This window comes from Rhineura floridana, chromosome 3 (assembly GCF_030035675.1).
Source record: "Rhineura floridana isolate rRhiFlo1 chromosome 3, rRhiFlo1.hap2, whole genome shotgun sequence".
Taxonomy (NCBI): domain Eukaryota; kingdom Metazoa; phylum Chordata; class Lepidosauria; order Squamata; family Rhineuridae; genus Rhineura; species Rhineura floridana.
In genome coordinates, this window is record NC_084482.1 from 67,204,159 (window position 1) to 67,230,550 (window position 26,392).

General features: G+C 44.5%; 1 protein-coding gene across 8 annotated transcripts in view; it reads right to left on the bottom strand.

Annotated features, from left to right (window-relative positions):
- MYOCD (myocardin) overlaps positions 1-26,392 on the bottom strand; it is a 400,168-nt gene that overhangs the window by 138,448 nt on the left and 235,328 nt on the right. For 7 of the 8 annotated variants that reach the window (XM_061616448.1, XM_061616451.1, XM_061616454.1 and 4 more), the window contains one exon: positions 24,565-24,806. In XM_061616448.1, the coding sequence (XP_061472432.1) occupies positions 24,565-24,718 (154 nt within the window). In that variant the 5' untranslated portion in view covers positions 24,719-24,806. Of the gene's footprint in view, positions 1-24,564; positions 24,807-26,392 lie in introns of those variants that run through there. The other variant, XM_061616456.1, reaches the window with a different exon arrangement.

Here is a 26,392-nt window from a genome sequence, read left to right on the forward strand (position 1 = left end):
AAACAGTAAAAAGACAAAGATGGGAAGGTCTCCCTTGGGAGGACTTATATCTGAAAAAGAGCTATCCCCAAATATCATATTTCCTGAATATAGACAACTCAGACCAAGGCCCTACCATTGATCCTAAGAGCAAGATGGCTGAGAGAAGTCAGTGCCTCAGGTGTGCTGGGTCTTGGACATTTAGGGATTTATAGCTCTGCAGCACTTTAAATCATGCCTGTGCGCTCACCCTGCCAAGAGACCAGAAAAGCATCCATTTAGCCCACTGTACTGTTAGCAAGCTCCCTATAGCACATCACTAGTGCTACCCTTTACACTATCTGGCACCAGGCTGGCTGATTTTTCTGTTGGCAGTAAACTTGTATGGCAATGCCATAGGAAGCTGAACACTAGAGAAGCGTTAGAGTATTTGTGATGTGGAAAAGACTAAAGGAAATGAATGAGATAATTGTGGGAGTATTTGTGATAGGGAGATCACTCACACTTATCTGTGATAGGTCTATGTGATAGGCATTCTAGCATCTTCCCATGCTGCTAAGCATAATATTCCCATGGCCATGTGTACTCAGCAGATCTGTCAGTTTACAATGCAATGAAGACAATTGGTACATGGTCTGTAATTTGGCATTTTAAGAACCAAGATTTCAGCTTTGTTTTCAAAAGTTTGCAGAAAAAAGTTTGAGAATACATAAGCAATGGGTGTGAAATGGGGAAGACTTCTACTTGTCAGCAGAGACAGGGCTTGATGTACTATCCAGCCTCTTGGACCAAACCAATTATCCCAAACCAAAGCTCCTAGTCTCTGTCCCAACACCACCCAGCTCCAAGTCTCTAACCTTCTTTCCATCTGCTCCTTCAGTCCCGGCTGAATGTTTTCTGAAAACTGATTTGGGAAGCAAAATAAATTATACAAAACAAAAATGAAACAAAACTCAAAACCCTAGAAAAAATTAGGTCATCTGCATAATTCATTCCAATTGCAGAGTCTGAGTTTTCTTGGTACAGAATATGGAGAAGTCTGGTACACAGTGTGCACATTACTGCTCTTGCCACTCTGCTTCTGCTATCTGTCAAATGTCAGCTTTTAGTCTAGGGATTCTTCTCCTGACAAAGCACACAAGTCAGCAATATTGGGAAATTTTCACAAGTATTCCACCACATGGCCCATGTTTCTCAACTGAGAAAACCAACTTGAGGAAACACACCACACTGAAGTCTGAATAATGTTTTAGGAAATGTTCTGTAATCCATTTGCTTTTACTTTGATCTGTGTGTCTTCACTCACTTTGCAAATGTATAAATGTGAACAAAATTTGTATTTTAGGTATGTAAATATAGTAACAGTTTAATTTATTTAGCTTTATTTTATCTCAGTTGAGCTAAAATGTACTTACTCACTTTGTACTCAATGTACTTAATGTATTTCAGTCTAGATTATTTCTTTTGTAATATTGAATTTATTTTATGTTTTTACATTGTTGGTTTTTGTCCTGCTTGAATTTATTATGTTTTGTAAACTGACTTCTCTTTGTTGTAAGCCACTGTGGGCACAGCTTGCTGTGGAAAGGTGGCATATAAATAAACTCAATCAATCAGTCAATCAAGTATTAGCAAGAAAGCAAACATTAATTCCTCTCTTAACAGAAAATAAACAGAGAAAGTTGTATATACCTATACTCTCAATTCAAATGTTGGGCTCCATGCTCACTTGGGCTCACATACATTAATTAGAAGTCATAGCAAAATGCACTGGAGAATATCTTTCATCCCCTTGGAATTGACTCTTCTGCTTGACCAAAAGGTGAGCCCAGAAACCCAATTGCTCTGTGGTCTCATTCTAGTTTAAATGGAGCAAAAGCCTTAACAATGCAAAATAACTTTTATTGAGTTGGACAAGAGACATGCAAGTTAAAGGTTATTTTCTTTTTTTTGTACAAAATTGAAATGGACTTCCTTCAAGTAGATTCTGACTTATGGTGACCCTATGAATAGGGTTTTCATGGTAAGCGGTATTCAGAGGTGGTTTACTGAGAGGCAGTGACTGGCCCAGTGAGGTTCATGGCTGTGTGAGGATTTGAACCCTGGTCTCCCAGGTCATAGTCCAACACTCTAACCACTATGCCACACTGGTACAAAATGCCTTAAATAATAGAATTGTGTGCTTTCTTCCCTCCCAAATATCCCTTTATTGATTTCCATTGGAATTGCATGAAATCACCATATTAGCCTTCCTCCATTAATGGGATCAGACACATAAGTCTTGTTATATTAGTGATTTCCACAGTGTAACTTAGTAAGCTATTTTTAGTGCTCTGCTAGAGGCTTGCCAGGGTGATCATATTTTGACATTTGATAGCAAAGGCACACTCATTTTGGCCCAGTTTGCTTGATTTGCCATCGTTAGGAATGCAAAGGAATGTGACCCATCTATAAGAGCAAGACTGAAGGAGAAGAGTGCTCTGATAGGAAAAACCAAAGGCTTATTTCAGGGTCTACTGGGACAAAATGGAGGAGCAAGGCAAAAGAGAATAGAGCTGTTATATATGCTTAGATACAATGGGCCAAATGCCTCACAGCTACAAAAAAGAGATGAAGTTTTAATGGCTTTTTTGCAGGACTGACTGCCATATAAGCTGAACTTAGCACAAAGGCTCCTGCTGGGAGGAATAAAATAAATAAATAAATAAATTCTTAATAGTGGCCATACAGATGTTTCAGAGAAAGTGTGCGTGAAGCTGGGCAAGTATGGAGGGATCCATTTCCCACTGTTTGCACCCAGCCTGTCTAGTGGGGTCAGGCCATTGTTAAATTCTTTACCAAATAAGGAAAGGCAAAGCTAAACTTGGAGGGTATAGGAGCCAGTATGGGAGAAAAACTAATGGTGACAAGAAGTTCCATAAAGCAGAAGTAAGGAAGGCAGGCATGGAACCATAGAATGCTTCCTTATACCAGGTCAAAATATTTGTCGTCCATGCACCCAAGCACTGCCTGCTATGACTGGGAGTTGCTCTCCAGTGTCACACCTGTGTCAGACCTGTGTAACACCTGCTACTGCTCCTTGTAACTGGAGATGCCAGGGACTGAACCTGGAACCTTTTGCACACAAGCATGTGCTCTACCACAGAGCTATGGCTCCACCCCAGAACAAGGCTGAGTGAGCCCAGTGCAGGCAAGGCAGATAAGGAAAGCAGCACACTGACTCCACTTAGCTGCTCGGCCCAAAGGACCAGGGCTCAATCAGCTGAAATCTTTAGAGAGGCTAGGGCGTCATCACATGATCTACTTAGCCATGGTCTCCGTGTCATATAATAAGGGAACATCTACTTGCACAGCAATCCTTTGCATATTTACCCAGAAGTCAGACCCACTGCATCCAAAGGAGCTTACTCCTGGGTAAAGTGTGTATAGGACTGCAGCTTTAAGATGCGTGGAAATTAAAAGAATCACAGAGCAGAAAACATCACAGACAGCAGGTACACTCTTCACAACATATTTTCACATAATCAGACTACATCTATATGGTTAGGGTTTGCTTATTGCTTATTTGCTTAGGGCTAGCATATTTGGAATGATAATTTAATCCAGAGTTTGCAGTAGCAAATATCATATAAAATAAAGTGCATTCCCAAAGATTATGCCAAAGCACTTCCATTCCGATGGAAGGGAAGGGGGGCAAGAGATGGAAATATCCAGGTCCAAATTTGAACAAGGTCTCATCTCCAGAATCTGTTTTCAATGCTGGAGTTCAGTCCTGGCATCTGTGAAGTAATCATTAAAACACATTCTCTCAGAACATACACAGAGTGTCTTCTTTTCACCACTGAAGCCACACAGGCCCTTACATGCACACAGCTGGAGTGAGAGGGAAAGTCTGCCAGGTCAGAGAGTGTGACGTTAAGGCATCTCTCATTTTAGAAATTAAACACTTGTGCTACTTGTATTAAGAGAATGTTGTTATTTCTATTACAACAGAAGGAGCGACTGACCTAACAGCCACCTCATGTGCTTTTGCAACAGGTCTTCAATTGCAAACAGATGGGTATGGCTCTACAACCCCCAAGAACCTTAGCAATAAGGCTATAGTTCGCTTGAAAACACCTTCAGGAATTCTGGCGAGAACTCTGCAGTGACAATGATGTTTATGGGATGTGTGCATCCATCAGGAAGGAATCTGTCATGTTTGTGCTATTATGATGATTCTTCCCGCTTTATTAACATCCTTGCTAGTAACCACAAGCCTTTCTGAAAGCTGCCTTGGCGGCTTGGAAGTACAGCCTGCAATGCAACATGTGCTGGGCTCATAAGCGGAGTGGGGAGGCTACATTAGTCGTACGCACATAAAAAAAATCTTCAGGGATTGGAATTGCTGTAACTGTGTGGGAAACCCTCAGTTGCTTTGGGCTTCAGGGCTGTCACTATGCAGCCAACCATAGCCATTCACAGCCCCTGACATACACCTTTGAGCTACAAAGGACTCATTCTCTGCTGGTATTTTTAAGGCCATGGCACAGAGGTCAGCAGCTCAGCCCAGCTTCTGAAACATGGATTCTGTAAGAAGACATTGGTTCTTATGTCTTTTTCCTTTGAATCTTTATACAAAGGAGGGTTGATTCTGATAACCAGCTTGGGCTGCTCTAAAGACAGGAACAATGGCCTGATATCCTGTGCAGCTATTGTCCCGTAAGAATCATATTAGCCTGGTTCAGCTGCAATGCTAAACTATGGTTTAACATTAAACACACAATCTCAGGTTTGTGTCGTTCCCCCCCTTCTCCAGCGCAACCATAACAAGAACAGAAGGGAGTTTTTTTTTTTTACCATTTTCAAGTAACTGCAGTTTAGTGTTATGCCCAAACATTAAAATGAGGTTGGTTTAATGAAACAAGCTAGCTCCATAAACCAAGTTGTGAAGGTGGCTTGTTTCAATAACCTATAGTTAAGACTAATCACAGTTTGTCTGGGTCCAGATAGGATCCCAAACTGCAGTTAGTTAAAAATGGAAGTGATAACTCTTCCTTGTGGCTGTGCTGGGAAGAAAGGAGCAGGGAGCTGACAAGACTAAGGTTCATTCATGTAACACTAAACCATGGGTGGGGAACCTTTTTCAGCTGGAAAAAGGGAAACCAAGGGCTGGACAACCTTCCGAGGGTCACACCCAATGACAGGTGGGGCCAGAGGAAAAACGGGGAGAGGAATGAAGGTAAACTTTGTACAGGAGGCTAGTTCCTACACATACTTACTTACATATCCCTCTCTGTCTTCCATCCAGGCAAGTTATAAGAATTCAGGGACACATCCCAGGAGGGTGTGAAGCACAGCCAGTGAGGAGTGTGGCCTCGGGAGCGAAAGTGTAGCTGGGGAGAATTTCAAGGATTAGATAGAGTAGCCTGGAGGGCTGTACTTGGCCCCTGGGCCTGAGGCTTCCTGCCCCTGCACAGAGCTTGGAAAAGTTACTTTTTTGAACTACAACTCCCATCAGCCCCAGCCAGCATGGCCACTGGATTGGGCTGATGGGAGTTGTAGTTCAAAAAAGTAACTTTTCCAAGCTCTGCCCCTGCACTATGCTACAGTTTAGTGCAGCCCTCCCCAACTTAGTGCCTTCCAAATGTATATTCCAACTCCCATAATCCTCCGCCAGCATGGTCAGTGGTCAAGGATAATGAGAGTTCTAATTAACAATATATTGAGGGCACCAGGCTAGTGAAGACTGGTACAGAGTTACATCAGAACAAAGTTAATAAAATCTGTTACTTTAACGTACACTGCTTTCTTTTCTTTCTTTCTTTTGCAATCTCATTTGTGCTCTTCCTGAGATGCTGGAAAGCCACTACCAGTGAGAGTTGGCAATGCTGGACTATATGCAATATGTTCTTGTGGCACCTTAAAGAGTTACATGGGCAACAGAAACAGGCCCCGGCTCCCAAAGAACTTGCAGTATGAGATAGATAGTGAGGAAACAACAGAGGGAGGGACAGACAATGGTAGGGAGGGAAGACACTTTCATGTGTACTTAAAATCTGGCAATAGCTGGGAATCGGGATTACAAGGATAAACTAAAGGCCACATGGGGGAAAGGTAAGGTCTGGGGAGGGAGGGATTTGAAGAAAGAGAAGGACGTGGCACCATCAATATGTTCAGGGAGAGAGTTTCACATAGAGGAGGCAGAAAAAGTGATGGGCAGAAGACCTTCATGCAGCTGGAGGGGAACTGAATATATCCAGCAGCAGCATCTGAGGTAAAGTGTTTATTTGTTTATTATACTTTCATGCACCCTTCCTCCAAGGAGCTCTGGGCAGCATACATGTTCTCCCCCACTCCCAGTCCTGTAGCCTGCCTTCCTTGTTAGGTGGGGCATCCACATTTTTAGGTCAAGCATTTGGGGGGTAAGGCTCATAGTGCCAGCCAATCCCCCCTCCACTGGTGGAGAGGCTGTGAGGCCAGGGGAAGGGAAAGGCAGCAACCTTCCCACTCACTCCTCCTCCTCCTCCTCCTCCTCCATCCAGAGTGTGTGTTAACGTACATGAATGAAGTTTATTCTGTTGAATTGTCTCAGACTTTTTTTGAAAGATCTCCAGGAATACCAGACTTAAAAGCTTGACTTTGCCTACAGCTACAGTCCTCTTTCACCTGCTGTCTGCCCCTGTGTTCTGATTCTTCATGAACTGAAGTGAGCTTCTGAGCTTGGCTTTGACGCTGCATTAGGTATTTGTTTTAGATCCCACCTGAAAAACAAACTTGTCCATACTACAAGTTTAGGGAAGGGCAAAGAGAACATAAAAACTATAGGGTATTGTTTATTAACTCCTGTTTGAGAGTCCCTTCTTCTAGTCTTTCATCCTGGCCTTTAGATTTTCCTTCATGTTGGACGATTAATGGAAAACTTTGTAACTGGCTGCTATATAAAGGACAAACTAAGCAATTGGAAACTAATTATGGAAAGCAATTGGAATTTTTTTTTACTGGTTTGGGTTGACTTTTCTGTCCAGAAACACTGAAAAGGCCTCATGCTGAGCTACACATATTGGAAAAAATCAGAAATTAGGCCTGAGTTACAGCCTAGGTGTCCGGCCAGCCACCTAGCTAACTGTAGTGTACACAGCAATATTTCTATTCCTCTAGGGATGGTTTCATCCTTTGCCACCAAGTAATCAAGAAACAGAAGAAGAAAATAGCCACTATGATTGTGAGTGCTTTAAAAGAGTAAAGGGTAACTTAGGGTAGATATTTTTTCAGATCAATTGAAATTATATCTTTATTTCACCCTTTAGCAATAAGCACTCAATCCTGTTCTACTCATTATAATAACTGCAGAAGAAACAAACTCTTACTTCTTACTGCAGGTAAATAAACATGCTTCTTTATTGCTGGTTGACAGAACAATTGAAACTGAAATGCAGAGCACAGGAAAGGCCAAGAGGTGGAGTCTAACTCTAGCCCATAATACAAAGTTCTAATATTTAACTCTTCAAGGGTCATGTTACTATACACACTTCCCCCCCCCCAAGATCACTTAAGTAATTATAGGGTGACTGTGATCATGAGAAATCCACCCTCAGTCAGAGAAAGTCTTGAGTGTGGAAACTTTTGGGGGCTCTTCCAGATGAGGCTTTTGCTGTGCACTCGCCCTGCCTTATTCACTGTATTTTTGAGGGGGTCCTATTCTTAAACTGCTCCTGCTCTTAAAACAAGCTATCATTCTTTAAATGGAAGTTGTCATTGTCTCTTATGTCACAAATTTAAAAGGAAGACAATTTCCCCCCAAAAAATCCTAGGGGGGGGAGAAGCATAGCTCTAGGGGGGCAGTGCCCCCATTTGCCCCCCTGGCTACAGACCTGCCCACTCCTCAATTTTATTCTCACAACCACCTTGTGAGGTAGGTTCACTAAGAGAATGTCACTGATCCAATATCACCCACTAAGTTGCACAGCTGAGCAGAGATTTGAACATGGATCTCAAGCCCAACCCTCTAGTCCCCAATACACCACACTAGTTAACTGACTCTTAATTTGGATCCAACCACATATCTAGCTCCTGATTCAGCATGCAACTGCAAACCCTTCAGAAACACAGGACTGGATCCAGATTTACAATGCAACCCTAACCTGTCTACTCAGAAGTAAGTCCTATTGAATTCAGTGGGGTTTACTCCCAGGCAGTGGATCTAGAACTGCAGCCTTTAGTCACACTTACAGTAGATCCACTGAAATCAATGGGACTTAAGGTAGTTGTTATATGTTATTTTTGTTTCAACAAGATACAGTTCAAAAAAGTCACATGTAGTTTTTGATGGCTACCATGATCCATCAACAAAAGATGTTTCACAATTATAGGTATCAGTGACACACAACTGCAAATGAAAAAAGACTACATTCAGACTATTCATCTCAAAGGATCTACTCTAAGCACGATTAAGTCTGAATCCAGACCACAGCTATAAAAATAAGAAGAGCGGGCTGGATCAAGCCAATGGTCTATCTAATCCAGCATCCTCTTCTCACAGTGACCAACCAGATGCCTATGTGAAGATTCAGTTTCATGCTAAATCTCCACTGTATACTAATGTGCATTATGCTTCAGGATCTGACATAGCACAGAACACAGGAAACTGCCTTCTACTGAAGTAGACCATTGGTCCCTCTAGTTCAGTATTGTCTACACTGACTGGTAGCGGCTCTCCAGAGTTTCAGGCAGGGAATCTTTTCCATCCTTATCTAGAAATGTCAGTGATTGAACCTGGGGCCTTCTGCATGCAATCAGTGAGCTATGGCCCTTCCCCAGGCTCATCAGAGATGCAATATTTTATTCTACCACTGGTTGATCCTGTAGATGATTCAGAGGCAAGTTTCCTCTTGTCCAGTGATTTGAGCCATCAGATCTCTGCCATAGGAGGATCAAGATGGCCCATGACAGGATGCAAGATAATCTTTAACTGATTGTATTGGATATTCAAAGGGGAATATATAAAATTTAGACCAATAAAGGGAGTGCTCTGTAGATCTTTTGTATGGAGACTGTGTGGCTGCTGGAGAATTACGCATCATTTATACTGTGCTTAGTTGATGTTTCTAGGCAATGCTGTACAGTGGCACTTGTATGCAGATGAAATGCATTTTGGAATTCTAGTATGTTATGGAAACATTTTCCTGTGACAAAATATGCAATGAATGACTTTGGTTTGAAATCCTGCCAGCCTGTGTGAGCTGCTATCGCAACATTAAATGACTTTTACTTAGGGTGAAAGTTCTTGTGATAAATCATGGAAAAACTGACTTGTGCTATCTTTAGTCACCGTGCTGTTTCGCTCTCACAAGTCATTCACAGCTCTAAAAATACAGTTTATATCATCACATTCCTGGAATTCTTTCAGTTCTTACATTCTGATTTAAGTGGCATTAAAGTCCTGGCTGCAAAGTTCAAGCTACAGGATGATATCTCATCAGGGGATTAGTTGTCACCTGTGTTCAGTACATTGTTTGGAATATTTATTTGATCTGAGCTCTAAACCTAATGCAGGAAATATTCCTATACATACACCTACTACCTGGTTATGTGGAACAAAAGCTAAAATGATCCCGAGACAATATAATCATTTAATAAGCGCGCTCTGACTGCAATATGGATTTAAACTGAAACACATGCACATAACAGAGGCTGCTTGCCTATGGAGTGAGCCTTAGTGGGGTTCAGGTTTTATTCTCCAAACCCACTGAGATAAAGTCCCTATGCAGCCTCTCAGAACTCTTATTTGTTGCTGTTTTGGACTCACACAACTTTGCCATTTCATTTCCTATTGATTAAGTTGTAAGGCTTTTCCAACATAGTTATTGATTTAAAGACACCAGCATGTCCAGCACATACTTTCTGGATTTAATTACAACTTTCCCTGATACTTCATAGTTTAAGCAGAACTGAATGCTTTCTAATTTTCCTTGATAGGGACCATGCGGCACATTGTGTTCTTTATCCCAACTGGCAGATCGACAAAGCTGAGCAATAAAAAGCTCCATTTGTGTAATAAACTGTGGTACAATCTACTACTTAGGCACAAGGTCTTTGAAAACATGCAACCTTTTCTGCACATTATATTAAACTCAAACCAGATGGCCACTTACAATTAATTCCTTGCCTGTCACTCAAGTGGGTCAGGGAATCTGTAGTTGGAGGGGTCTGTTTCATCACATTTGTATCCTCTCCTTTGCCTAATTAGCTCAAGAGAGACTTTAGACTCACAACAATCCTGTGAGGTCAGTTAAGCAGAAAGACGATGACCGGCTCATAATCACACAGTGACCATCACAGGGCTTCCACATTATTAATGTTACAAAGGGATAGGGTCTAATGAAATAATTGCTTCCCAGGGCACCCCCACTGAACACAAGAGACACTTGCATAGAAAATAAGTACATTATCATTACCCCCCTCCCCCAAGACATCCGCCATTCCACCATTAATGGACTGGCATGGGACAGAGCCATGAAACAGGAACAACTATGCCACTCTTGTAGCACAAGAAAAACTTGATTCTGTACATGTCTGCTCAGAAGTAACTCCCACCGAGTTGCCTTATAATAAGTCAGACCACTGGTCCATTTATCTCAATATTGTCTACAGTGGCTGGCAGCAGTTCTCCAGAGTTTCAGGCAAACCTGTCTCCCAGCCTGACCTGGATATGCTGGGGACTGAACCTTGAACCTTCTGCAATGGGTTCAATGGGACTTAGGCATTGGACACTCTTGCAGTTATACTGGTTTCAATGCGTCTCCGCCTCTGTTGTGAATCTAGGAACAAACAACGTCGATCAAACTTCGTCCTGGGATTTTTGAGATCAGATGAGTTTTCCCTGAAACTCGCTTCATGCTGACTTCAAAATTGTTTCGTCAATCGACCCATTGCAACTCTGAAGTGTGTCCAATGGAATCACTTTGCAGTGAGTGGTCCTAAAAGCACTGACATCAGCAGCGCAGCTGGATGTATTCCATCGAACAGTGAAGATATGTACAGCTGGGTGCAGATTTGTTTCAAACTGCATCCAGACAGAACAGTCTTGCTGCTTTTTAAGGAACTGGTGTGCACACCCTAGGTCAGTGTGCCTAGAATTACAGCCCAAATTCCATAGCAAACCATAGCAAAGTCCAGATATAAACCTGAATTTCCAAATCCAAGGCCACAAAAGCCTAACTTCCTTAAAACTGTCCGGGGGGAGGGGGGGAAGGCAAACACAAAGCAGGATGTGTTCCCTAAGTAGGGAAATTTAAAACCCTAACAGCTCATTCAGTAACATTGGTGCATTGGTCATTGGTACTACTTAGACTTTCTGGATTATTATTATTATTATTATTATTATTATTATTATTATTTCTGGATACATAGAGTATTATGTTGCCAAAAGTTTTTTAATGTTTTTAATTGTTATGAACCGCCCAGAGAGCTTTGGCTATGGGGCGGTATATAAATGTAATAAATAAATAAATAAATGCACAACTAACCTGAATGTATACCAGGCCAGTGAGTGAAAGTTGTCACTCCAGCCCACCTTCAAGAATAATTATGTTGAATCCTCTGAACTCTAGTGTAAATGTAAGCAGTTACACTTCTGTATGCACCTAGCACATGGCTCATGTTTAACGTATCATACCCCCCTTCCCATTCTGATGCCTCATTTGAAAACAAAACCTTACAAAACTTATACTCCTGAACTCAGAAACGCTTGCTTAACAACCCTGTCAATTTTCATGGTGATAAACAAAACAGTCAGAAAGAATCGAGAGTTCAAAGTCTAAAGAGAGAGAAAAAATGCCAGAGCCCTTTTTGACTTTTTTCTCTCAGAGTTCTCATAATCTATTGAAATTCATTAAAAATCAGCCATGTTCACAGAGTACCCGTAATCCTGTTACTGACCTTGCCCCATATGCTGACCTCCATTTCTGCAGTTTAAAAGTTAAAAAAGTGCCTGGCTGATTTTTAATTAATTTAATAAATTTTGCATTGACCTGAATGATAATGTTGGGCATGCTCAGTAGGAACCAACTGTCAGTGTTCTAAAATCCAGACTCCCAGCTGCTTGGCTAGTCTAATTAGGGGGCCACACCAACACCAGACTTTGATTTCACATGAGACAATCATGGCTTTCCTCAGAGAATCATGGGAAGTGTAGTTTGTGAAGGGTGCTGAGAGGAGACTCCTATTCCACTGACAGAGCTCCAGCAGCCAAACTGGTCTGTGAGGGGAAAAGAGCATCTCCTAGCAACTCTCAGCACCCTTCACTAACTACACTTCCCAGGATTATTTGAGAGAAGCCATGACTGTCCAAAGTGAAATAAAGGTCTGGTGTGGATGTGGCCTGGGACAGCTTTGGTTTAAATTTGGGTGGGAGGCTACATGTGTCTGCTGTGGAATGAAAAGGTGGGGGAAACCCTGCAAAAGCAATGATACTGTTCACAATATTTTCCTTTTGGAAAGGAAAGAGGTTTCCTCTCTGCCCAGTGCCCGCCCACTCAATCTCCTACCCTCCCCCTCCTCCTACCTTCCCTGCCCCTCCCGCAGGTCAGTGTTGGACTACGACCTGGGAGACCAGGGTTCGAGTCCCCACACAGCCATGAAGCTCACTGGCTAACCTTGGACCAGTCACTGCCTCTCAGCCTCAGAAGAAGGCAATGGTAAAACCACCTCTGAATACCATTTACCATGAAAACCCTATTCATAGGGTCGCCATAAGTCGGGATCGACTTGAAGGCAGTCCATTTCCATTTCTAAACATGATTGCACAGAAATAAATCTCATTGAACTCAAAAAGCATGCAACTGATCAAACCCACCCTCCCTTTTCCTCCTTCCTATCCCCTCCCTCTTGCCCCTTCCCTCCCCTCCAATCCCCTCCCCCTCCAATCCCCTCCCCTTCTTCCTCCCCGTGGTCAGTTTTACCTATGTTGAGCCCCAGCACCCTCGGAAGGATCAAGGAGGGGGGCTGGATGAGTGTCAGTGCTGGCTGCTAGGGCAAGGGGAAGAATCAGAGGGTGTTGAGACTTTTGAGGATGAGGCAGGAGGGCGGGTGTTTGACACTGTGCTAGTTCCCACAGACAGCTCTCCCGCTGAAGACCGCACTCAACTTCCAGACGCCCCCTTAGAGCTGTTGGGGGATGTCTTGGCGCATGCGCCAACACCCCCCTCAGCTCCCCCCTTGGCACTTCAAGCACTTCCCTGCCTCCGGAAGCAGCACCTATCGAGACTGTATTGTCAGATGAGCCAGCGGAGGCACGCCCCCCTTTTCCCCGCGCCAGACTCCGGGAGAAGTGCTCCAGTCAGAGGGAGGGTCTTCAAAGGAGTCAGAGATTACGGGTGAAGACTTTTCCTACTTAAGCCTGCTCCCCCCTGACCTGGGTGCTGACTCAACTTCCTTCACATGCTGCAAAGTTTACTTAGGTAGCCTAGTTAGGGATTGCAGTGAGTTAGCATAGTGTGCCTATGAAACGCATTGCCTTCAATGTTACTTTAATAAAGCAGGAATTAATTCCATCCTCGTCTCCGTCTCATGAGTTTCACTCTGGGCAGGACAGCTTGAGTCAGCCACCATTCCTCTTCACCGACGTTCCCATTACTGAGAACATGGGGGCGAGCGGCAGCGCAGAAGGGGGAATCCCAGTCACAGTCGAGACCTTGTACACTCAGAGCAGTCACCCAGAATCTGCAGATTGAGAATCAAAACCTCTGTGCCTTGATCACCTAGAGAACTGCGGCGCCAACTCCAGTCAAGTCTCCCGTGGGACTACCTTCCCGTTATGGTGGCCAGAGCGACCAGTTCACCACGTTCTTAGCCCAGTGCAAATTGTATATTCGCGTACATCAAGCCGAGTTTCCAACTGATGATGCAAAGGTGGCATTCATCATTAGTCTCCTGGATGGAGAGGCGGCCAAATGGGCCACCCTGTACCTGATCAAGAACAGCCCTGTTTTGCAACAGTATACAGCTTTCACAACGGTCATGTCTGAAATGTTCCGTGATCTCCAACGGAAGGAGACGGTTGCCCGCCAACCTTGAAGCAAGGAAAGGGTTCTGTGGGGGTGTATACCAATGCATTCCGGGTCTTATCCCAAGAAATGGATTACAATGACCTGGCTTTGATGTAGTTTTACAGGAATGGACTTAGTTCGGATATACTGGATGAGTTGGCGCACTCCACTCCGCCAAACACCCTGAAGGGCTTGATCCAATTGTGTATGCAAATAGACAGTCGGCTTGAAGGACGTCGGTTGGAGCATAGAACAGAAACCTCCCATACCTAGGCACTGGTACCTCTCCCCCGCATGCACTATCCACCTAGTGTGGGAACTTCGACTCCGTCGGGGGAGGAGCCCATGCAAATTGGTGGGGCCAGACTGCGGTTGTCGGAGGAGGAGGCGGAGAAGTGCAGAAGGGACGGACTCTGTCTATATTGTGGGAAAAGTGGGCACCTGGCCCGGGGCTGCCCCGCCAAGGCAGGGAAGCCCCAGCAGCCGGAAAACAACAAATCCCAGCTCTCATAGAGCCTGGAAAGTTGGGAGAAAAGGAGACAACTTGGCCTCCGCTACAACCCCTTCCGTCCCAAGGCGCTCTACTGCTGCCCATCCGAATTACTTTGTCCTCAGGGCAGAGCTTTCAAGCCAAGGCTATGATTGACAGTGGGGCCTCATCGAGTTTCATGGACAGTGATTTTGTTCAAGAGCATGGCATTCTGATCCGAGAACTGGAACAACCACTGGCAGTAGAAACCATTGTTGTCTCTTTGGTATGCTGACAATGTCGTCCTCCTGTCTTTAACTTGTGTGGGTTTGCGTCGTCTCCTAAAAGCGCTTGACTCCTTCTGTGAGACAGAACAACTTATAATTAATCACGATAAATCTAAGATTGTAGTGTTCACCAGTAAAAGATCTAAACATCGTTGGGGGATCAACAACCATCAAATTGAACAAGTTCCATTTTATAGATACCTGGGGATTATTTTTCTTTCATCGGGTTCCTGGTCTCATCATTTAAGAAATGCTGGTGAAAGTGCGCTTCTCTCGTTCTTTTTCTCTAAAGGGGGTCACTACATCCCTTCAGCAATGTTGGTTTTCAACACCAGAGTAATACCCCAACTCTTATATGGAACACAGTTATGCCCTCAGGGCAACTACGCCCCTTTGGAACGTGTTCAATCAAAATTCATTAGGAGCATTTTAGGCCTATCCAGTTACGTACCAAATGTTGCATTACGCCAAGAGGTAGACACTTTGCTGGTTGAGACCAGGGTGTGGGCTTATAGGATAAATTTGTGGCTTAAGTTAACCTTTGCCCCCTTGGGTCTTGCCCCATTAATTCTTATCGATTCTTATCAATCTCGATGGAAACATAGGGTGACCTCTAAGTTGTTCTCCTTAGGCTTCTCACAGACAGTAATACTACAACTGGGATATCTCAAAGCCAAAGAACTCATTTCGCAACGTATTAGGGACATAGAACTCCAGCATAACAGGAGTCAGTTGTCAGCATTTCCCTATATTTGGCCCAGTGCAAAGGTGTCTGTACCTGCGACTTACCTAACTACTTTGAGCATTCCCAAGTATAGAAAGGCATTTTCCCAGGCTAGATTTAATGCTCTTCCCTCTGCTGTTTTGGACGGGAGGTACAGGAAAGTGCCCTACGTAGACAGGCTTTGCATTTGTGATTCCGGAGTGGTGGAAGCGGTGGAGCATGTTTTATTACACTGTCACCTTTACTCCGATCTTCGCACTTTGTTTATTTACCTTTGCCTTCTTAAAAGGACTAGAATTTCTGAAGAAAATAAGGCCCACGTTTTACTTGAAGATCGAGATCCATTCATCACGGATATGGTTGCGAAATTCTGTGTTGTGGCCATAGCTCGTAGGAAGAGCTTGGTCCAATCAGTTTAACTTTTGTTTTAATCATTTTAGGTCTGGGTAAATTGCATTTTATATGTTTGTATTTATGTTCATCTTAAATTGCTGGTCTTGGACCAAATTAAATCAATAAAAAGTAGAAACCATAGATGGACGGCCTTTAAAGTCGGGGAAGGTGAACAGAGCAATGGAGAAATTAGAAGTGGAGATTCCCGGGCATCGAGAAGAACTGTCATTTTATGTGGCATCTTTGCCTCATTTCCCGGTGATGTTGAGAATGCCTTGGTTGGTCCAACACAACAACTATTTTCTGGGATGAGGCAGTGGTGGCATTCACCTCAAAATACTGTCATCAACACTGCCAGCCATCCAAGGAGCTCGAGCCGGAAGAGGAAGCATCCTTACCTGCTAAGTATGAGGAGTTTCAGGATGTGTTTGATAAGAAAGAGGCGGATCAACTGCCCCCCCACTGGCTGTATGACTGCACCATCACCTTGATGCCAGGGGTGCGTATTCCCGCTGGACGGATCTACTCCCTGTCAGAACTGGAGTTGGCAGCGCTGAGGGAATTTTTGGACACCAACCTAAAGAGAGGCTTTATCTGTCCCTCTCCATCTCTGGCTGGGGCGCCTCTGCTGTTTGTCAAGAAGAAAAGTGGAGAATTACGCCTGTGTAATGGCTACAGAGCATTAAATCAGATCACCATCCCCAACAGTTACCCCTTGCCTCTCATCAAGGAGATGCTGGAGCGGTTGCAATCCGCCAGGATTTATACCAAGCTGGACTTGAGGGGGGCTTACAACTTGGTGAGGATGAAGGAGGGGGATGAGTGGAAAACTGCGTTTAAGACACGCTATGGACAGTATGAGTATCTAGTCATGCTATTCGGATTGTCTGGCGCTCCAGGAGTCTTCCAGAATTTCATGAATGATATCTTCAGAGACTATGTGGATCGCTTTATGATTGTGTATTTGGATGATATTCTGGTTTACTCGGACTCCCTCGAGGAGCATGAAACACATGTGCGAGCTGTATTGCAGAGGCTGTGAGAGCAACACCTCTATGCCAAGCTGGAAAAGTGTGGTTTTGATCTGACCATGCTGGACTTTTGGGGGTATCACATTTCCCCAGCAGGGGTGGAGATGGACCCTGGGAAGGTTCATTGCATCCTTACATGGCAGCCCCCCCAAACCAAGAAGGACCTATGTTTCCTGGGCTTTGCCAATTACTACCATCGCTTCATAGCTAATTACTCTGACCAGACAGCGCCTCCCACGGATTGCCTGAAGGGCTCGGGTCCTTTCCGTTGGACAGAAGCCACACAACAAGCCTTTGAAGAACTGAAACGGCGGTTTGCTTTGGAGCCCATCTTGCAGCACGCCAATCCCACGCGTCATTTCATGGTAGAGACAGATGCATCAGACGTAGCCATCAGTGGAGTTCTTTTGCAACCAGAGCAGAGAGGGGGAGGTCTAAGACCCTGCGCTTACTTCTCATGGAAATTGACTGATTCTGAGCAAAATTACAGAGTGTGGGAAAAGGAATTGCTGGCCATCCGAGATGCCTTTGAAACTTGGCGACATCATTTGGAGGGGACGCAGCATGAGATTGAGGTACACACGGACCATTGGAATTTGGAGCGCTTACACACCGCCCGGAAGCTCAACTAGAGACAGGTGCACTGAGCACAGTTTTTCGCATGCTTCCATGTCAAAATCCATTATATTCCCCAAGCCCAGAATAAGAGGGCAGACGCTCTATCACGCAAACCAGAGTACATGGAGAATCCTGCCCCAAAGTTGCCGCAGTTTATTATTCCCCCTGAGAGGTTGGTAGTCAGTGCATGTCAGGATTCATGGGTGTCTGAATGATGTGCGCCTCAAGAACAGGACATTTGTCAAGGCGAAGCTCTCTGACTTAGCCATGCAGTCTGAAGCAGGGCAGGAGGACTTTACTTGGAATGAAGGGGTGTTATATCACAAGGATGTCATTTATGTGCCCCCTGGAGAAACGTGAGCCAGAGTACTGCGTCAGTGCCATGACTCCCCGACTGCAGGGCATTTCGGGGTCTTTAAGACTTTACAAGTGGTAACCAGGGAGTTTTGGTGGCCCCAGATGAAGAAGGAAGTGGAGCACTGTTTGATCTTGCCCCACCTGCACGCGGGCCAAACATGACACAGGACAGCCGACGGGGCTTTTAGAACCACTCCCCAGGGCCGTTGGCGGATGGTCACCATGGACTTTATCACAGATCTCCCTGCCTCTCAAGGGAAAACCGCCGTGTTGGTAGTAGTGGATGCTTTCACAAAAATGGCTCATTTCATTCCGTGTACTGGACTCCAAAATGCGCAAGAGACAGCCCATCTATATGTGCAGCATGTGTACAGGTTACACAGTCTGCCAGACAGTCTAGTCTCTGATTGAGAGACGCAATTTATAGCGCAGTTCTGGCGGGCAATGTGGCAACTACTACAGACTGAACTGAGACTGTTTTCAGCTCATCACCCCCAGAAGGATGGGCAAATGGAAAGAGTGAATGCTATCCTAGAGCAATATTTACGCTGTTGTGTCAATTTTCATCAAGATAATTGGGTCTCCTGTTTACCCTTGGCGGAGTTCACTTACAATAATGCCATGCATGCCCACATGCAACAGGCTCCTTTTTTTGCCAACCTAGGGTACCACCCTCGAGCTTTTGCTGCCCCTCGAATCAACCCATCCATCCCCCTGCCACCGGAGTTTGTACAAGAACTTCAAGCCATGCAACAGCTATTGAAGGAGCAGTTGGATCAGGCCAAGGAGGACTATAAGAGAGCCACCGACCAGCATCGTCAAGAGGGGCCCCCCATCCAAGTGGGAGACAGAGTATGGCTGTCTACACGCTATTTGCCTATGGTAGGTTGCTGCCACAAGTTGCAGGAACGGAGAGTGGGACCTTTTGAGGTGGAAACACAAATCAACCCAGTGGCTTTCTGGTTGAAGCTACCTCCCACTTTCAAAATACACCCCGTGTTTCATTGCTCTCTGCTAACATTGGAATATCCTCTCAACCCACATCGAGCTCAAGTGGAGCTGTCTTCCCCTCTCTCAGTGAATGGGGAGGAGGAGTATGAAATGGAGCAGATCCTAGATTCAAGGAAGCACCAGGGGCGCCTCCAGTATCTAATACACTGGAAGGGGTATGATCCATCCGAACGTTCTTGGGAAACAGCGGAGGACGTTCATGCCCCGGAATTGATGAGAGGCTTCCATGAAGCTTATCCAAATAAGCCCAGATCTTGGCAGTGGGGGGAGATGGTGCATGGAGGGGGGTGATGTTGAGCCCCAGCCCGCTCAAGAGGATCAAGGAGGGGGACTGGATGAGCATCAGTGCTGGCTGCTAGGGCAAGGGGAAGAATCAGAGGGTGTTAAGACTTTCGAGGATGAGGCAGGAGGGGGGGTGTTTGAAACTGTGCCAGTTCCCACGGACAGCTCTCCTGCCGAAGAAGACCGTGCTCAACTTCCAGACACACCCTTAGAGCCATTGGTGGATGTCTTGGTGCGCGTGCCAACGCCAACACCCCCCTCAGCTCCCCTCTTGGCACTTCAAGCGCTTCCCCGCCTCCGGAAGCCGAGTCAGCACCTATCGAGACTGTATTGTCAGATGAGCCAGCGGAGGCACGCCCCCTTTTGCCCCACACCAGACACCGGGAGAAGCACTTCGGTCAGAGGGACAGTCTTCAAAGGAGTCAGAGATTACGGGTGAAGATCTTTCCTACTTAAGCCTGCTCCCCCCTGACCTGGGTGCTGACTCAAATTCCTTCACATGCTGCAGAGTTTACTTAGGTAGCCTAGTTAGGGATTGCAGTGAGTTAGCATAGTGTGCCTATGAAACACATTGCCTTCGATGTTACTTTAATAAAGCAGGAATTAATTCCATCCCCGTCTCCGTCTCGTGAGTTTCACTCTGGGCAGGACAACCTATCTTAAGCATGATTGCACAGGAGCAAATACCATTGAACTCAATAAGCATGCAAATGATCAAAGCTGCCCTGCCCTGCCCCTTCCTTTGACCCTCCCCTCCAACCCCCTCCTCCCCTCCCCCTCCTTCCACTCCCCTCTCCTCTCCTTTTCTCCTTCCTTCTCTCCCCTCCCCTGCATCTCCCCCATGGTCAGTTTTACCTATCCTATCCATGATTACACAGGACTCAATCCCTTTGAACTCAATAAGCATGCAAATGATCAGACCTGGCTTTCCCCTCCTTCCCCTCCCCTCTCCCTTCCTCCTCCCCTCCCCTCTTCCTTCTTCCTCCTTCCCTGCCCACTCTAGCCATCCCTTCCTCCCCCCCGGTCACTTTTACCTATCCTAAGCATGATTGCATGGGAGTAAATCCTACTGAACTCAATAAACATGCAAATGATCAAATCTGTCCTTTTCCTCCCTTCCCCCTCCTTCCTGCTCCCATCTCCCTCCTCCTGGCCACCCTTCCTCCCCTCCCTCCTCCTCCTCCTCTCCCCATCCTCTGTGGTCAGTTTCACCTATCCTAAGCATGATTGCAGGGGAGTAAATCCCACTGAACTCAATAAGCATGCAAATGATCAAAATTTACACTAAAATAGTCCAAAAATCATTGTGGAATAATGGCACTGACTATTCTGCAGAATAGTCTCCAGCGGACATCAGGAGTGTCTCAGTCTGCACAAGATAAAACAATGGGAGGTGAAATATATTCTACCAAAATTCTAGGTGTGCTCTATGTTTTTAATTGAGCGTGCCCACCTTTCCTTAAGTGAAGTGGTTTAAACATAGCAGACTGAAAACATGCATCTTGGGCAGGCTAAGTTTGTTTTTTCCAACAGGTAGAGTCATTCCTTAAGTAGCAACATGTTGTATTCGGTCTGATTTTACATCAAACCGTAGTTTCAGATTCAACTGTTAATGCACCCAAAATAGAAAAAGAACATAACCTCCAATTTGAAACACAAAAGGCTGTCTTCACCATCATATGACACTGACTAATAAAAAGGCTTTGAAATTAATAAAAATAAATTTGACACTGGTTTCTAGGATGAATAATGAGAGAAATATAATTTTCTAGATTAGTTTCTCTGTAGAAATAATAGTAACACAGGAATGAAGCAAAGTAAGGACACCAACAAACATACAAAAATGTAATTCTCCATCTTTGGAGATGGCAGGTATTGCCACCACTCACCATATGCTCAGAGGCACATGTTACCAAATTCTTCCAAGCTACACAGCAAGTGGATTGGACTGTGAAAGACCAACCCAAATGGTATTTGCATTTTGACAGATGTGTAGGACGGTCCAATATCTCAGAGAAGGTCAGGTCTCCTGCTCTCCTGGTGCATTCACTATAGCTGCCCAATTTCCCTGCTTTTTAAAGTTTGATAGAAATATCTGTGGGCTATAGGTAGTGCTTGGGGAACATTGCTCGATACCCTGGACCCTCCATTGTGGAGTCCTGCAGGGATCGGTACTGTCCCCCATGCTTTTTAACATCTACATGAAGCCGCTGGGTGCGGTCATCAGGAGTTTTGGGCTGCGTTGTCATCAGTACGCTGATGACACGCAGCTCTATTTCTCCTTTTCATCTTCTTCAGGTGAGGCTGTTAACGTGCTAAACCGTTGCCTGGCCGCGATAATGGACTGGATGGGAGCTAACAGACTGAAGCTCAATCCAGACAAGACTGAGACGCTGTTGGTGAGTGCCTTCTCTGCCCAGATGGTGGATGTTCATCCTGTTCTTGATGGGGTTACACTCGCCTTGAAGGAACAGGTTCGTAGTTTGGGAGTTCTTTTCGATCCTTCCTTGTCTCTTGAGGCCCAGGTGGCCTCGGTGGCGCGGAATGCTTTTTACCATCTTCGATTGGTAGCCCAGCTACGTCCCTATCTGGACAGTGACGACCTCGCCTCAGTTGTTCATGCTCTGGTAACTTCTAGATTGGACTACTGCAATGCGCTCTACGTTGGGCTGCCCTTGAAGACTGTTCGGAAACTACAGCTAGTCCAGAATGCAGCGGCCAGATTGCTGACGCGGACCAGAAGGTCCGCTCATATAACACCTGTTCTGGCCCGTCTGCACTGGCTTCCTATTTGTTTCCGGGCTAGATTCAAAGTGCTGGTTTTGACCTACACGGCATGGGACCGCGATACCTGGTGGAACGCCTCTCCCAATATGAACCTACCCGTACACTGCGCTCAACATCTAAGGCCCTCCTCCGAGTGCCATCCCATCGAGAAGCTCGGAGGGTGGTGACTAGAACTAGGGCCTTTTCAGTGGTGGCCCCCGAACTGTGGAACAGTCTTTCTGATGAGGTGCGCCTGGCGCCGACGCTACTATCTTTTTGGCGCCAGGTGAAAACCTTTTTATACTCCCAGGCATTTTAAAGTGTATTTTAACAGTATTTCACTATTATCTTGTATTTTGGACGTTGTTTGGTTCTTTTATTGTTTGTTTGTTTTTGGTTCTTGATTTATTGTATTTATTGTACTTATACACTGTGCTTGTTTTATCTTTTATGTACACCGCCCAGAGAGCCTTCGGGCTTAGGGCGGTATATAAATAAAATAAAATAAATAAATAAATAAATAAATTCTTAAACTGCAAGGTTTTTTGCCTATTAGTGAATTGATTCTAAGAATGTAGACTATTTTCTTGAAGCACACCAAAGGGGTTAACAATATAGAGCAACCAAATTGAAATAATTAAGTCATCAAAACAATAAAATGATCATAGCAAAAAGACAACAAAATTGCCAACAGAAACCAGTAGTTAAAATTAATAAATAAAAAGGCAGCAGGGAAAGAACGTCACAAATCAAGAGTCAACCACTACAAAAAGTAACCGAAAGAACCAAGTTTATAACAAACGTAAGTAAATAAACTGTGGGGTCTTGGTAGAACATTCCAGAGGGTAGGTAGGCAGACACCACAATTGCACAGGCCCTATTTCACCACACTGCAGTCTGAGGGGGAACATACTGAGCAGATAGTGAAACATCTTCATTCCAAGTCACTTAAGACTTAAAGGTAAAAACAGCATCATGAATAGGGCCCAGAAGCAAACTGGTAGAAAATGCAGATCACACAGGCTCATTATTATTTCTTTGACTGACCCATCCCAGACCATTGTCTGGCATTGGGTTTTTGTACCAACGACCACTTTTCAAGGGCAGCCCAATGGAAACAGTAGTTCAGTCTAGAGGTTAGTAGTCCAGTCTAAAGAATGAATGACTCTGGCCAGGTGGTCATTTTACCGAGGAATTAGTGCTGCTGTCACACCTTTAGGGCTCCTTCTCACAGGAGCTGCACTCCGTATTAAAGACGAAGCTGTTGCCTTTGTGATGGATTTGCAACATTCACACTCCTACCTTCAAATCCACTGTTTTCCATTCATACTGAAGGGAAAGGATCAATCACACAGCTTCCTAATGACCATGCCCTCTTAAAGTCAAACTACTACTATTCCAGAGTAAGTTTCATAAAAAAAAGAAAAAATGCTGAAGTGCAATTATTTGTATTTTAACAATCCAGCTGAAATACAAATATTTCTTTCAACAGTGTTATGCTTTTTTGCACAAGTTAGGAGGGAAAGAAAAATAAAGCACTGTTTGCAGCAGGCTTGCAGAACAGGAGCCAGCAGGAAATGACATGAACAAAGGGAGGAGGAGGGAGTGGGTGTGGAGAGGGGAATGATTGACACACCCACCTAAATGGATCAGAACAAAGCATCTGCCAGCCCCAGAGATACGAACTGGAGATGCTTTTTCCTTCCCTTTTCGGATTTAAAATGGATTGGTTTGATACAGGGAAACAGTGTGATAGCTGCTGATTGCCTGCTGATTGCTTTCAACATCATGTGAACCATCCAAATTAAACGGGGATGCAAATAGCACCTATCTCACAGTAAGTTGTTGTGTGAACTAGCCTTTAGTCACTACTGCTACTCGAGTATCTAGCAGCAGCAGCGGATTAAGAAAGTGCAAGCTTATGTTGTAAGAAGGAATTCAGTCCTTTTAGGTACAGCCCGTAGTGGTACACCTAACCACAGGTTGGCTGATATCCCAACCAACAGTATTTCTGTGTTATCTGGATTAAATTTCAGTTTGTTTTCGCACATCCAAGGTTTAGGGTTTCCACTGCATCTTTTGGATTTGATGAAAATAAGAGAGAGAACACTGACTCCTGATGCCAAATCTCCAGATTACCTGCACACACACCTCCAATTTGCTCCATGTGAACCTCCAACCGTCCAGAGCAGCTTTGGGGGGAGTACAGGGGGGCAGAGAGGAATGGAAAGTCCCATATATGGGGCACTACTATTAGGTGTCACTCTACCTAATTTGAAGCAAGGCAATATCCTCCAAGCCCCTTGCCTTCATTCTCCAATCCCTCATCCCATCAACTATCTCTTTGTTATTTACATGCTTAGGAAACCTCACAATTATGACTGAGAAGTAGACCATGTAGGCTGCATTCTAATGCTTGCTCTATGAATCACCAAGACACAGGACAGGCTGGATTTGAGAATAATCTCTATCTTCACAATGTATAGTCTTAAAATGTGCTTATCAAAAAGGCAACTATCTCGACAGCAGCATGATGCTTTCCCATTTTATGTATACACCTTGCTGCCATATTCATAATAGCTTCGCTCTTTCTCTCCGATCTGGTCAGAAAAAGACTCACCATTCTTCCTCTCAGCAAATGTAGGGACTTGGGTACATGTCTGAATGGTTAAGTCTCTTGCTTCATTGTGAATACTGTCCTTGAGGAACACTTCTGCATTTCCACTGGGTGCATTTTTCTGGCCTGAAAGCTCCTGTTTAATCACACCATTCATCACCAAGGCTGAAGGGACTTTGTTAAATTCCTTGTTCCTCTACTTTGAAAATCCAGTGCTTTCCAAGGATCAGGACTCCAACAAAAAGCTGTAAGTAGAAAGGTCAATACATCACCGGACATTGACACTGACTAGAGGCAGGAAAGAACACATGGAAGTTGCATTAAGGATACAGTAATTATCTCTCATTCTGTGTCTAAAACATGAGGCTACACTGTCACACCATATGACTTCTGTTGCTTCAAATGGTAGTAGCTCAGTAAAGATTTTTGTCCCTCCCTTCCCTGTCTATCTTGGGCTCAGCAATATTTTATTGCCAGATATCCTTTTGACTACTTCTTACGCAACAAGGCTCTACACACTGGAGCCCACTCAGGTGCAGATGTCTTCTCACCTTGAAATTTGATGGAGAAATTCAAATAAAGTAATAAAATTAACTGGGATAGTGATTGGACAAGGTGATCTAGTAACTTTTATGGCAGTGGGGGTGGAGAGAGAGGTTTGATTCTGGGTCTCCCGAGGCTAAGTCCAACAGCATACCCCTTACATGGGGACAACTAGTGCTGAACCAGCACTGGATCAGAGCTTGCAGGAATATGAGGATAAAGCTACAATTACAATATTGGCAGTGCCCACATCCACATTTATTGATTATGCAAAGAAGATATTTGTTGGACTTTGCTATCCTGAATCTGATAATCCCATCCACTACCTGGCAGGTTAGACCAATGAGGTACCTAAGTGCTCAGTCGGCCTGAGCATGCCACACAGATATCCACTTAGTCTATTGTTTACATAAAGGCCACTATTTGGGTAATTCAGCCTACATTCATACCAACTGAGAAGCTCGTTCATTGGCAGTAAGAGTATTGGACTCCAGAGTAGGACATTGTGTTACCAAAAAGAATTCCAGAACATATTTAGAATGGTTTAGAATGGTTACAGAACTTAAAAATCCCTTTTTCTGAAGGTTGGAAATACTTCCTTCCTGATCTGGGCCACTGCATGGAGAGGACTGAGAGCACACTTGTCCTCTTCCCACCTGGCACCTCTGAACATGTTCCAGTTCATGGGATGCACTGGCTTGCCTCCAGCACCCACCACATATAGAAGTTATTCACTAATAGGCAAAAAACCTTGCGGTTTAAGAACATACCTATAGCCCACAGCTATTCTATCAAACTTTAAAAAGCAGGGAAACTGGGCAGCTATAGTGAATGCACCAGGGGAGCAGGAGACCTGAACTCCTCTCTGAGATATTGGACTGCCCTACAAAGTTGTCAAAATGCAAACACAATTTGGGTTGGTCTTTCACAGTCCTATCCACTTCCTGTGTAGCTTGGAAGAATTTGGTAACATGTGCCTCTGAGCATATGGTGAGTGGTGGCAACACCTGCCATCTCCAAAGATAGAGAATTATATTTTTGTATGTTTGCTGGTGTTCTTCTTACTTTGCTTCTTTCCTGTGTTATCAATGTTTCTACAGAGAATCTACACTAGAAAATTTTATTTCCCTCATTATTCATCCCAGAAATCTGTGTCAAATTTATTTTTATTAATTTCAAATCCTTTTTATTGGTCACTGTCATATGATGGTGAAGACAGCCTTTTGTGTTTCAAATTGGAGGTTATGTTCTATTTCTATTTTGGGTGCATTAACAGTGGAATTTGGAC